Here is a 14,667-nt window from a genome sequence, read left to right on the forward strand (position 1 = left end):
TAAAATATTTTCAATAACCAGAACACAAAATTAAAATTTTTCAAAAGACTAAAATTATAAAATGAGTTTTTAACTTTGAAAATAGTATGAAATTTTAGAATAAACGTAGACAATCCAAGTAATTATAAAGCGACACAGTTATATATATATATATTTTTGAGACTTGAGTATTATCTTCAATTTTTCAGAAATTATGTTTTGTCTGAATTGTTTTTTCTTATTAAGTTGTTATTAAAACAGTACAGAAACAACAATTATGTCAGATATATTGATTAGAAAATTATAATTTGCTAACATAAAAATTAGAATAGTTTTGTTTTTCAGAAAACTATGTGAAGCAACCAACGTGTGTTCTGGGACCGGTTTGCTTAAAAAAGAGCGCTGCAAAAATGATTCTCGAACTTTCAATTTGGACTCTATTGGGACTTGGCAAAAATTCAAGTTTCTCTGATCTAGTCTAACAATTTTCCACCAACAATCCCCATTTCCTCACTCTTCAACATATGCATCTGCATCACTATCGATTTGTTAGCTTCTCAAGAGACTAACAATGTTGCATGAGCTTCTGCTAGCTTTACTGGGCTACACCGGCGACTTAATCGTCGACCGGAGGGACCAACTCACCGTCGAAACCCCCGTCTCCGAAGAATGCACTTTCAAGCTCGCTCCTGACATCTCTTTTATCGATCCAAGTGACAGGTTCTCACCCCAATTTTCAATTTTCATTTTTTCTAAAAACCCCCAAAACAATTCGTTTTATAGGGTTGTTTATTGATGGGCACGTTGAAAATTGAAACTTTCGAATGAATTGTGTTGGTTTCAGGGAGCTTATTGAGAGGATCATTGTGTTGGGGTTTTATTATAGGGAGATGGAGCGATTTTCTGCCAAGTCTAGGAATTTAAGTTGGATAAGGTCTTCAAATGTGAACCCTTTGGAGAAAAGGGAGAAGGCCAGTGTTTATCGTAGGGCTCTAGCCAATGGCATTGTTGAAATACTCTCAGTTTATAGGTCTGCGGTTCTGCATATTGAGCAGAAGTTGTTGTCTGAGACCATGCCTATCTTGGCAACAGTTACTCAGGGTCTTAACAAGGTAAATTTTTCTGTCCCCTCTTTTCTGTTTATTTTGACATTGACTTTATTTTTTATGTGATTTCCAGTTTTTTACCCTTTTGCCACCACTGTATGAGCTCATACTAGAGATTGAGCGTGATGATATTCGTGGAGGTCAACTTCTTAATCTTCTACACAAACGATGCCACTGTGGAGTTCCGGAATTACAGACTTGCATACAAAGGTATGCAGTTCTTTTCATGCGTAGTATTGTTGGTAATGTTAAGATGCGTGCTATGTCATTTCCATGTATACGATGATCTGGCTAAATTTTGCAGTTGTATAAGACTATTAGTCAATAAACATTTACAGTTTTAACTCATGAATTCTTTAATGCTATTAGTCGCTAGACAGTCCTTAATTTATTAAAAAAATATTGGTGAAGGAAAAATATCGAAGACTATCATATTCACAGGTTAATGATGAATTTCTTTTTGGGACCAATTTGTTTATTCTGGTTCTGAAAATGCCTAGGTCTTTGCATCAGTCTTCAGATCATACTCCTGGCTAATTGTTATTATTATCTTTTTGGTTATTCTTGTCCAAAGCTTAGGCTTCTTTGGCATGGGCACCAGGTCATGTATAACCAGCTTGCATCATGGATGATTTATGGGATTCTTCAAGACCAGCATGGAGAGTTTTTCATTAGGAGGTAGCTCAATAGTAATTTTTAGATATACTGTTGATATGTGTTATTTGTTTATCTTTTTGTATGCATATCTTGTATCTCATGTCACAGTTATAGGGTTGACTGATGTGGTGTTGTATTGCAAGTGTGGTGATTAGAATATGATATATATTTTTCCATTTATTATCTGAGAGTTCGTAACTTGTGATTCTGTGAAGGCTATTTTTGAAAATATTTCCATAGTTGATGCATCATACTACTAAATTGGGTATAAAACCATAAGTTATCAAAACAACTGTAACCCTTGTTATATTTCAGTAGTTTCTGTTGTATGCTATTCTCACCTGGATTTGACCATGACTAATCAATACTTTTTTTTTTATCTGTTAGAATATATGAAAATTTCCAATATTATCTTGATCTTATCTTAGATTATCCTTTAGGATTAGTTTCTCTATTTCCTTATCCTCTCTTGAGATTGGCTACCATATCTCTCACGACTTGTTATTTAGTTAGGATTATGATTAGTACAAATAGGGTTAGTGCTTTAGGTTTTATGATCATATCATCACACTATATCAAGTTATACCTATTTCATAGTATTTTGTCTCTATTCCTTCTATATTCTTTCTCTATACCTAAAAGCTCACAATTTCAACATTGTCCATTATATTGTATACTTAAGACTTAAAGAGAACCTATTAGCAAAAGAATATAGAGAAGAAATGTGGGTGATGAAGACAATTAAAAGTATGATCTCTGCTATTAAATCTAAGTGCTCTTTCTCTCCCCTCAAAACTAGACAAAACTATGTGGTATATATGTCTATTATGATGTGTTTGGTACATGAAAACTAATTTATCTGGATATTAGTTCTTCCTCTACACTTCTGTAAAAACTTTGTGATTGTTTGGTAGCATTGATAATTTCTGGTTTCTCAGGTTCCAAAGTCTCATATTTGTGATTGCTTTGCATTTATATACTTGACCTGATTCATTTGCTTTTCAGGCAAGAAGATAGAGATGTAGAGAATGGATCATCTCATCCAGACATCTCTGAAAAGTTGGCACGCATGTCAACGGATGATGCATCTTTGACTGATTGGCACTTAGGCTTTCATATTTCTTTGGTAATTGCTCTCATTATTAGCTAATCTGTACATGTCATGACATGGAACTCATTTCATTTTTAATGAAAATTGTTTTTGCTCTTATTGTTTGTAGTTCACTTGTCTGTTTAATAAATGATATTTTTTTTCCAGTTTGATGTCCTTTCCTTTAAATTGACTAGCGACCAATGGTTTATACATACAACTTTTGTTATTTGCATATGTTTTGCAGGATATGCTGCCAGAATATATACCTATGCGTGTAGCAGAATCAATTCTTTTCGCTGGCAAAGCTGTCAGGGTTCTACGAAATCCAAGTCCTTCCTTCCAGTCTGGAGATGGCATGCATCCTCAAATGCCTAAGAGCTTTCAGAAAACACTTGGATTGGCAGGGCGTTTTCATTTTCAGACGGAACCTGCAATCAATATGGGAATGGGAGGAGAAGATCTGCTTCCACAATCTGAGGCTGATAAGATTGAAGCAATGCTTCTGAACCTAAAGGTTGTTGGGTCCTACCACTTTACTTTAACATATAGATGCTGATTTTCCAAAGCTGTTTTCTTATTGGTTGGATACTTGAACTGTTGGCAGACTTTAATTTGGTTTACTTCTACAGTTCTGAAAAACTGACTGATGAATTATGTGTTGTGATTCAGATTTTCTTCGCCATTAACATTTCCCATTAGTCTCAGGCAAACTCATTTTTAGCTTTCTGCAGGAATCGTCTGAATTTCATAAAAGATCATTTGAATGTGCTGTGGACTCTATTCAGGCGATTGCGGCCAGTCATCTATGGCAGGTGCTTAACATAAATCTTATGTTCATATATTTATACATATTTGCTGCATTTTTGTTCAGAGATTTCAATTTCTTTTCCATCCATGTCTGCAGCTTGTAGTTGTACGTGCTGACTTAAATGGCCACCTTAAGGCCTTGAAAGACTATTTTCTTTTGGCAAAAGGAGATTTCTTCCAGGTAAAGCTTGAAATAGAGTCTATACTGACATTTTGATTGGCAATGGGTGCCTGTAAACTTCCACATTTTGTTTTATTTGTGTTGAAGAATGTACTGTTTATTATAAATTAAAGTTTGACATTTGCTTGAATGGAAGTGACAAAAGATGGACGATTGGGGTTGGGGCTGGGGCAAGGGGGTAATGGGAATTTTCAACTTTTGATAACTATCCATGAAATAATGATTTCAATTATGTGTTTTCTCTTTTCCTGTATGTGTTTGTTTTAACCCTTGAAAGTGATCATACTGGTTTCATCCTAGTCCTTTTATGTGTCTCTGTCTATTGCCATATCATATGACATTACTTTTAATAAATCATACTGTACCCATGTAGTAATTTTAATCAATCAGCATGTAGTGTAAATTGTGGATTGCTAGTTATTTTGATAGTAGCTGATTGATTTGTAATTGCTCATAAGTTTTGGTTCCTATCATCCTAAATCTCTGAAATCTACATTTTCTTTATTTCAGAATTATCTCATTTGGGATGAATGGGAAAAGATAACTTTTGAACCTGCAAATTGGCTTGATTCTTGAACTAGTAAATAATAAATAATTCAGTTACAAGATAGGAGGTGTTGCCAATTACTTTAAACTTCAAACTGCAAATCAATATTAGGTAGTTCTCCCTCTATGTTGTGTCCTTGGATATGCATAAATTATTCAGTGAGGTTCAAACTTCAGGTTATCATCTACTTTTAATGCAATTATACTGATTTCTTTGATTTACTCATGATTTTCTGCACAAGTGTTTCCTTGAGGAAAGTCGTCAGTTAATGAGATTGCCACCGCGCCAATCAACTGCTGAAGCTGATCTTATGGTCCCATTTCAGCTGGTTTGTTTTACTTGATGATATGATTTTTAGGCTTAATGACTTTTACATGTTAGTTACATAAGTATGTTTGTGTTTTTGATGCATTAATGAAGCTTAGTTACAATGCAGGCTGCATTAAAAACTATTGGTGAAGAAGACAAATATTTTTCTAAAGTGTCCTTGCGGTTAGGATCCATATTCATATATTTCCTTTCACTTGTGCTATCATCATGCTGAGCTGTTATGAATTGTATGCGCTAATATGTCTTATTCCTCTTCTAGGATGCCATCTTTTGGAATCACAGTTAAATCTTCCCTATTAGATTTACCAAAGGCAACCTCTTCTATAGATGGTAGCTCTGGTGCTTCACTCTCAAATGCTTCAGAAATGTCATTTGATGGTTGGGATGGCATTGCTCTTGAGTATTCTGTTGACTGGCCTTTGCATTTGTTCTTTACTCAAGAAGTCCTCTCTAAGTAAGTTTCTACTGCTAATGTCCTGATGCCAAGGGATAATTATTTTGTCTTGCTATTTATTTTATACTATATCTAACTGGAAACTGTTACGATATAAAACTTTTTAGAAAGTGTCATGGCATTGTAAACCAAATGCGGAAGATGTAAAGATGTTACATTATTACAGGGATCATTGGTTTAAGAGATATATATCAGCTGTATTGGGGATATATCTTGTGAGAGCTTGGTTTACTTTATTATGAACAAATGGGGACTGTTGGATAATCTGGCTTAAATGGTCATGTTTGAATGAGTTTTTAAATAAGTTACATAACTTTGTGTTTTAATCATGACCATTCATGCAAGATTCAATAATCAGGATTTGTCCGCTCACTCTCATACTAAAACAGTGCTCTGGTATCATGTCTTCATAAACTTGCTATGTTGTTTCTGCACAATTAACACTTTTAACAGGTACCTTAGAATATTCCAATACTTACTGCGGCTCAAACGAACGCAAATGGAGTTGGAGAAATTATGGGCATCTGTAATGCACCAGTATCACAGTGATTTTGCTAAACACCGAAAGGATCAAGACAAGTGCTCAATAACACTGCAGAAAAGTCAGCGGTCTCGACCAATGTGGCGTGTTAGAGAACATATGGCATTCTTGATCAGAAATCTCCAATTTTATATTCAGGTTGTTGTCCATATTATATTTTGGATGCAGAAGTTGTTAGATTGCTACTACAATTATTGTTTGAAGTAATTGTGTTATCTATATACTCATTCAGTGCTGATACGTTTGTTTGGATATACACACAGTCACACAATCAGTGGGCAACTTGAGAGAAAAGTTTGGGGGATGGGCATGCTGGAACTAAGGGGGCATGTGGCCATGGTTTAAGGTTTTTATTGGTTGTGCTATCATGGGTGGCTGCATTGAACCTTATTTTTATTGTTGGGGGGGCGGGGTGGTGTGAGGTTAGAAAATTCTCCGCTACATGCACTCACATATTTTAATGTGTGTTGGATTGAGTAAAAGAAGTACAGTGATGGTATCATATTGACAATTGTTTGTAGTGTACTGTTACAACTGTGCCTTTTGTAATGAATAAATGTCTATCTCACGTTTAAAATTTTGTCTTTCCCTTTGCAGGTGGATGTGATAGAGTCTCAATGGAATATTTTGCAATCTCATATCCAAGATTCTCATGATTTTACAGAACTTGTGGGCTTTCATCAAGAGTAATAATTTTTCTATTGCATGCTTTTAACTTTTACATTTTTAGTGAAAAATTGTTTTGCTTGCTAAACTATTTCACATGCATTATATAATTACCAACACAATTATATTTATCCAAATTAATATTAGCTTCTTGGTGACCGTCAAAATGGTAGGCTGATTTTTATCCAATTGCTGTTGCCTGTAGGGATCATATTTTACTTTTATGGTCCAAGATAACATAGGAGCTGCTTGGTTATAGAAAACATATTTTATTTTCACTTTTAATTAAAAAATGCCATATTTTTTCATTCTGTTTCTGATTTTAAAGATTTATAAAGGAAATAAAGAAAACATTTTTGAAAACAGAAAATAAAATAAAAATAAAGTGACGTTTTTGTAATTAAAAACGAAAACCAAAAAAATTTCTTGAAACCTAATGCCCCTTAGCTTTTCAGTTTGCTGTGATTGGGCATAGATAGGAATACTATTGTAGCTCAGGAAACTGCTTCCTTTACCATGAACAAGCAATTCAATGAGGAGAAATAGGAATGTTGTTAACATTCACTTTATTCTCTTTGGAAGCAGTTCTCAGGTGCCAGTGTTTAAACTTACGGCTTTATGAATTATGAATGTGTCATTGTGGTCTATTGTATTCCTTGTGGTGACTGTTTTACCTCAATATTGTTTATTACTGCATCTTTCATATTTGATTTTCATGTATCCTACAGGTATCTGTCAGCCTTGATTTCACAGACTTTCTTGGACATTGGTTCTGTGTCCAGGATCCTGGATAGTATCATGAAGCTTTGCTTGCAATTTTGCTGGAATATTGAGAATCAAGATAACTGTTCAAATGCTTCTGAACTTGAACATATAGCTGAGGTAGTATGAATTACTGGCTTTGCCAAAAATATGTACAGGAATATGCAACTCACTTAAAACCGATAATGTCCTCATACAGTTTCATATATTAATCTTGGTAGGCTTAATAGCTGAACATTTTTATTCAAGAGAAAAATTAATATGCTAATTTATCTTCTTATTCATTCCATGCCATGTGTAACTGTCTTATTCGTTTTGTACTATTATGATATATTATGAATTGCAGAATGATACTCTGCATTCTCCGTATAATTCATTATGACTTAATAATAAAATCATGGGGGTATGATGATACATCTTGGACTTCTGTAGTTGTAACTTGTACCTCTCTAAGATCTACTATAAGACAGACTGAATTGGCTTTCAAGAACTGCAGATTTGACTTCTAAACAAAATTAATTATCAACTCTGGAACATCATAGACGATAGTCAGAACAAGTACTATATAGTTGCTTCCTTACAGTTCTGTTTTGCACAACCCACCTTGTTCAAATTGAGCAGGCAGAAATTTATACGGGATACATGCTTGAGCCCTTCAATTTCCCTTCAAATTTCTTAAGTTCTACCTCACTTAACAGAACAAACAAGAAATGAAAAATTACTATTTATTTCATTCTATTGTCGAGTGCATGCTGTCAAAAATTGAACTTTCTTCATTTTAGATGTATTCATACAAATTTAAATCTCTTACTGTGGCTAAATTGCTGAGGTTGTTTTGTGCTTGAACCTTTTTCATATTACTGGTTGCACTTCTATATTTTAAAATTAGATCTCCATCCTTTACTGCAATCTGTCTTTTTGACTGTGTATTTATCTTTTTGATGTTTTCTGAAACCTAACTTCTACAGGAATTCAACAAGAAATCAAATTCCTTGTACACGATACTACGCAGCAGCAGGCTTGCTGGAAGTCAGCGTGCTCCATTTTTGAGACGTTTTCTCTTGCGGTTAAATCTGAATTCGTTCTTTGAGGTAAAACAATCAGACGCTTACTCAATGTTACTGTTTAAATCTGTATGTCTTACTGCCTATTCTTTTGTCCCTTAACAGGCCACTGCAAGGGGTGTGCTGAATGTTGTCAGGCCACGTCCTACACTTCCTGTTTTAAATCAACAATAGTATCATACCACCACAAATTCAGAGTTTCTCACTTATAGGGATGTTTGGCATGTGTCCTTCGGTTGAGTAAATTCCCCCTTCCCATTTGGTGAGCAAATTTTGCTGTTGATAATCAAGTTACTTTCTAGTCGCCATTGGCATTTTATCATCCGGCAGCTGTCCTTTGAAAATCAGCTGCACATTCCATTTGCTATTTTGAGAAAGTGGTCCTTGATCCTAACTGATTTTGATTGATGTTATTGTAAATGCTGGTCATTTTGGAAGGTTGTTCATGCTTGTGCTTCTTATGTGGCTGGTGGATGGCTGTTGCTGTCTTTCCCACTATTGTTACCTTTTGTAGATGGAAGCAGGGATCTTTGTGTATAGTGTGATTGGTTTTTCATATCATGATTTACTTTACTCAATGCAATTCTTTTCGCGTGGTTAAATTTATAATCTGAATGTGTTCGGTTAAATGTATATATTTCTATTACGCTTCAAATCCTTTATCCCGTCATACCCTTCGAAATTCTCTTCATATTTCCATCTGCCAGAATATTAATGCCTTGAATGACTTGAGCTATCTAAAAGTACAAGTACCATACCGGATGAAAATTGACATGATATAGCAAAATGACCAACTTTGGGTGATTGTTCTCTAACGTGTAAAATAAAAACTTTTAAGATTCTTCCTTTATCTGATAAAGGGTGTTTAATTCACTATAAAAAATGCGAACTTAACGAAACACTGAAAAAATAGAAGCACCAAAAGATAAGGAAATTTGGAGAATGGAGACCAAACTGTGTGTAGAAGAATGCTGAAGTGCAAGCAGAAGAAAAAGGTTAGGTGGAGGTTGTTGGTGGCCAGCCTTCAAAGACTATAATACATATTTGATTATTCCTTTGAAATCCGTTGATATCTTCTAATTTTTAATGAAAATTGTTATACATAATTTTTTATTATATATTTTTAAATGTGTATTTACAAAAATTATATATGTTAATTTATTGTAATGTAAAATCAAACAAACATTGTATATTACAAAGTAAATAAAAAAAATAGATGATCCATTAACAAAATTAGTTTAAGAAAATAATAATTTTATTTTAGGGTCATTCTGATATTTTTATGTACATGCGTTGCTTAAAAATTGACATGAAAAAGAGACAGATACAAAAAAAAGGGCCCTGATGGGATGATTGTACAGTACAATTCCAAGCCACAAGGAGAGAGAAAGAGAGAAGCGCCTTACCAACAACATCTTACACTAACCCAACATCACAAAGCAGAGGTAGTAGGTAGTGGAAAGATAACATAACATATACATAAACATAAGCTTCATATTCACTTCATTCTTCAATTCAAACTATCTCAACCCCAAAACCAAAATGGATTCCAATCACCAAATTGCAGCAGAAACAGAGAAAGATGAACAAAATCAAAACCCAACACACTCCACAGAACCTCCATTCGCGGTAGCATCACTCTCGCTCACTCTCTCCACAGTTCTCCCATTTGTTCAACCTAAGATCCCATCTTTTTTCTCTCGAACACAACCCAACAAGCTCAAGTTCCCCCCAACTCAGGCTTCGTCCCTCACACACCTCTCTCTCTCCACCCCCGCACCCACCAAAACCAGCTTCAAATCCAACCTCTCCGCCAACCCACTCCACACCCCACATTCCCTGGGACCCCACCGCCCCCTCGACCCTTCCAACGCCGCCGCGCTCCGCCGCGCCTCCATCGTATGGTTCCGCAACGACCTCCGTCTCCACGACAACGAGTGCCTCAACGCCGCCAACAACGAATCCCTCTCGGTTTTACCTCTTTACTGCTTTGACCCCTCCGATTACGGGAAATCCTCCTCCGGCTTCGACAAAACCGGTCCCTACCGTGCCTCCTTCCTCATCCAATCCGTTTCGGACCTTCGCCGGAACCTCCAGGCTCGAGGCTCGGATCTGGTGGTTCGGGTGGGAAAACCCGAGACGGTGTTGGTTGAATTGGCAAAGGCCGTTGGAGCTGATGCCGTTTACGCTCACAGAGAGGTTTCGCACGATGAGGTGAAGACGGAGGAGAAGATTGAAGCTGCGATGAAGGAGGAGAATGTGGAGGTTAAGTACTTTTGGGGAAGTACTTTGTATCATGTTGATGATTTGCCTTTTAAATTGGAGGATATGCCTTCTAATTATGGAGGGTTTAGGGATAGGGTTCAGAAATTGGAGATAAGGAACACTATTGAGGCCTTGGATCAACTTAAGGGTCTTCCTTCTCGTGGTGATGTTGAACCTGGGGACATTCCCTCCTTAATGGACCTTGGCCTTAATCCTTCTCCCACAATGCCACAGGTTTGTTCCTGCTTCTTCTTTTTGTTACTCTATTAGTAATTATTTATTTTCTTTATGTTTCTTATATTTAGTTGCTGTAGTGTAAATACTAAATGGTTTTGCATTCTTAATACTAGGCTACCTATGTTGAGAGTGTTTGAACATGGGGTATGTCAATTGTCCCCTTATGTGTTTATATTGTCACTCCTTTTTAAGTTTTTTTTTTTTTCTTTCTAAAATGCCCCCTTTTCTAGTCCTATTTTATGACTACAAAGGTATTTTACATTGAAAATAAAAACTTAAATAGAAGTGAAAAATAGTTATGAGAGTGACATTAAACACTGCCTTGAACTGAAACAGAAACATAGGGTAGCCTTAAACATCTGCACAACTGCCAACATTATTTCATTTTGCTTGCTATTGCTATTTGAGTTTTGATGCCATGCCAAAGTTGTTTGGGAAAAAAAATAGCGGATGTTTGCAAAATTTCGTTTCCATTTTTTTGTGCTTTGACTTCTATGTTGCCATCCATCACTTCTCGGTGTTCGTGTCAATATGTAGAAGTGTATCGTTAACCATCTGTATTTTCTGTCATTGTTCTGAAGGATGGGAAGCCAGCTGCTAATGCTTCCATGGTAGGAGGGGAGACTGAAGCGCTGCAGAGACTCAAAAGATTTGCAGCCGAGTGTGAAGCACAGCCACACAAAGGGTCTAAGGATGGAACACAAAGCATATATGGTGCCAATTTCTCCTGCAAAATTTCTCCGTGGTTGGCAATGGGATGTCTCTCTCCACGCACAATGTATGATGAACTAAAGAAGACTGTCAGCAGGTGTGCTCCAAAATGTTCTTTGGTTTACTGGAATTATCATATTTGTTATGAATAAGTTATGTACTCACCAATTACTATGTTACTGACAGATCCATTTCTGCTTCATCAAACCGAAATGATGGTGGTAGTGGTTCATCCAAAACTGGAACAAATTGGTTGATGTTTGAGTTGTTGTGGAGGGACTTCTTTAGGTAACTGTTTTTGGTTCAGATCTTTTGAGTTCGCTTGGAACTTTAGTGCAGTTTTCTTTTCATGAGATGTATGGAAGTAGGGGAATTATTTTTCTTCCCTAAACAGAAAGTTACAAGTTGGTGATGAAATGGGCATTTTTAAGTAGATTTCTTTCAAGTATGCAACAATTTTTCTTTTCCTATTGCTAAAATATGTAACTTCTCTATTTTCAAGTTTAGTAGTGTACACAGGAAAGTTGCTAAAAACTTATATCTAAACCTAGAAGTTTTAACTGTTTCTCAAAATGTGGTAAATACCGAACAAATGGCCTTTTTTTTAGGCATATATTTTCTGTACAGAACTCCCATAGATACATAAATCAACAATGTGTCCTTAAAGTACCGTCTCTGAAACATTTACTTGTCTTCTAAGTTTTATATTTTAAGAATATCATTCACATTTCCTGGAAATGTAAGGGCCCTATGGATGGTTATTGAAGGTATAGCAATTCTGATTCAGATTTCCTATTTGACTGATAACAATCGTCAAGTCTTGCTTTGTGATCACAACATGATGATTTCTCTTCATTCTGTTATCATAAAAGTGATAATATTGTCAATAAAATGTATTGTTGTGTTATTTGTTAGCAAAAAATTATTTTTGGATACTGTTTTTGGCAATAAAAATAGGTCTTTATCCGTATGATTTGTGAATTTATAATCTTGTTGATGTGTACAGGTTTATAACCAAAAAATACAGTTCTGCAAAGAAACAGCTGGAAGCTACTCCAGCCACTGCTTGTACGGGTGCACTTGCTTAAGCTAGAAGTTGTAGTGGGCATAAGAAAATTTGTTTAAGGATGTGGATTGCTTCCCTATGCATATTGGGCAGTAGGGTTCTGGATGAACAAGATTTGGTTCCCCCTCTGAAGTTCTGTTGTAATTGGCAGATACATTATTTCAGTATGGAAGCTTTACATTAATTTCTTGATGGCAAGTGTTAGTGTTGTTAAAATAGCATTTCGTCTGCATCGGGTATCTTTTCTGAGCTTTTCTTGAGTTCAAAATTCATCTCTCTCCCCACAATAACAATATTTTGGGAGAAATTTGAAATTTAAGAAAGGATGTAATTACTACGGTATTTATAATAATATAAGGATGAATTCTCAGATGTTTATTTCGGTTATGAAGAATAACATAGGTGATTAGATAAGAATTATCTAATAAATTTGATGGGAGTTGTAAGAAATTTTTGTTATAATCAAATGAAAATTTCCTTCATAAAAATCTAATCCGTGAGATAAAATCTCAATTATAGTTTCTTTAATAAGCCTTGCATAAGAATTCAAATTCAATGATAATATAAGGTTTTTATTAAGAAAAAACTTAGAGCATGTTTGTATCTATATTTAAAAATAATTTTCATTTTTTAAAAATTACTTTTAAAAAAACAAAAACATGCTTTAGATTCAAGTGTGTTACGTCTTCACTATCAAAATTTTCAGTAAAATAGTACTTGTATGGATGTTCTTTTTAATATTAAGTAATTTTTGTTAAATATGAATTGTCTATTATTTAAAATAATTACATGCTATCATTTAATTAGAGAATTTAAAGGAATATGGGGAAGTTAGGGTTTTGTCCTTTCACCAAAGTTCTACTTACTATACTTTTATTTCCTCTGGTAGTAATAAGCTATACCCAACCCATTGGCACTTAGCAGGTGGTACAGGTCATTTTCAATTAAAGTATGTTGGGTAGAAGAATTTTAGGTAAAAAACTTTACAATGAGTAAGATAACATAATGCAATTCTAAAATCTTAAGGTAATAGGTGTATGAATCTATCTTTTTATAGACTATTAACTTGTCCATATCCTATTTAATATGAGACTAATTTATACTTGATTATAACACTCTCTCTCAAGTGTGAACTTATCTATTTCATATTAATTTTCTCCGCATTTTTTTCATCTATGAGTATCCCTTTAAGTGTAAATCTATCTATTTCACATCAGATCCATGGTCTACACTCTTGTTATCTTCTACATAAGATGTGTTGTTCACTCAACGACATTTTTTTGAGCTCCACACCTTCCACACGTGGGTGTTATCAACTCTTTGCTAAGACTTATCTAGTGTCATTGTTTCCTCTACAGTGCATTCTTACACTAACCATGGGTACCACAAGATGCACTCTCATTCTGACTATGGGTGTTATAAGATAGACAACACAATGCAACTACAAAACCTTAAGATAATGAGTGTATAAGTCTATTTCTTTATAGACCCTTAACTTGTCCATATCTCATTTCATATGAGACTAATTCACCCATAATTCTAACACTCCTCTTAAGTGTGAACTTATCTATTTTATATAAATGTATAAGTAATCTTCTTATAAACTTAAGAGTTTAATGCAAACTTATCATGATTTTCAATGCACTTTTAATTCCACGAATAAATAGCTTTTATTTCTGAAAGTAAATTTGTATTGCTCCTCTCAACGGAGAAACTTTTTTTTTTTTTTGTTGAAGTGTAGCCAAGAGTAATACAATATGAAATATGGGATGAAAATATTAAGGGTGTTCAAAAAATTCAATTTTATAAACCCAATCCATAATCAATGTCAAATTGGTTTTAAAAATCTAGACCTATATTAAATCGATTTTTTTATTAATTATATTTGTGTAACTAATTTAGTGTCTAAATCTATTTTTTAAAATCAATTTTTTTTTAGTTATTCAAAACCATATATATGAAGCAACCTTATATCTTTATTTATTAAATTTTAATATTATATTATTTTACAAAATTTTATTGTAATTATATTTTACCACTAATATTTTTTTATTAATCTTAATTCTTATAATTAAAATTAAATATTTAAAATAATTAAAGATATTAAAATATAAAAAATATTTTTAAATTAATTACTACTATTATTTTTATATTTATGTTTTTTTAATTTTTAAAATATTATAACATAAAAAATTTATTAT

At 34.2% G+C, this 14,667-nt stretch overlaps 2 protein-coding genes across 4 annotated transcripts; both read left to right on the forward strand.

Moving 5' to 3' along the window:
* Positions 1 to 324: 324 nt before the first annotated feature.
* Positions 325 to 8,792, forward strand: LOC113870967 (gamma-tubulin complex component 4 homolog). 3 transcript variants are annotated; one of them, XM_027507586.1, is made up of 16 exons: positions 325 to 699; positions 824 to 1,091; positions 1,159 to 1,295; positions 1,665 to 1,763; positions 2,748 to 2,868; positions 3,080 to 3,349; positions 3,567 to 3,647; positions 3,740 to 3,823; positions 4,612 to 4,698; positions 4,807 to 4,862; positions 4,960 to 5,154; positions 5,608 to 5,833; positions 6,293 to 6,381; positions 7,090 to 7,243; positions 8,092 to 8,214; positions 8,293 to 8,792. In XM_027507586.1, exons 1-16 carry the CDS (start codon positions 551 to 553, stop codon positions 8,359 to 8,361), a joined length of 2,208 nt encoding a protein of 735 aa, XP_027363387.1. In that variant the 5' UTR covers positions 325 to 550; the 3' UTR covers positions 8,362 to 8,792. The 3 variants fall into 3 exon arrangements, with proteins under 3 accessions (XP_027363387.1, XP_027363388.1, XP_027363389.1); XM_027507587.1 differs by lacking the exon at positions 3,740 to 3,823 and having other exon boundaries at positions 348 to 699; positions 8,293 to 8,608; XM_027507588.1 differs by lacking the exon at positions 325 to 699 and having other exon boundaries at positions 972 to 1,091; positions 1,660 to 1,763; positions 8,293 to 8,608.
* A 765-nt stretch (positions 8,793 to 9,557) lies between these two features.
* Positions 9,558 to 12,841, forward strand: LOC113870972 (blue-light photoreceptor PHR2). Its single transcript, XM_027507595.1, has 4 exons — positions 9,558 to 10,686; positions 11,271 to 11,497; positions 11,587 to 11,688; positions 12,407 to 12,841. Exons 1-4 carry the CDS (start codon positions 9,730 to 9,732, stop codon positions 12,486 to 12,488), a joined length of 1,368 nt encoding a protein of 455 aa, XP_027363396.1. The 5' UTR covers positions 9,558 to 9,729; the 3' UTR covers positions 12,489 to 12,841.
* Positions 12,842 to 14,667: the final 1,826 nt, after the last annotated feature.

Source organism: Abrus precatorius, unplaced genomic scaffold, assembly GCF_003935025.1.
Source record: "Abrus precatorius isolate BTA unplaced genomic scaffold, Abrus_2018 Scaffold7, whole genome shotgun sequence".
NCBI classification, from domain to species: domain Eukaryota; kingdom Viridiplantae; phylum Streptophyta; class Magnoliopsida; order Fabales; family Fabaceae; genus Abrus; species Abrus precatorius.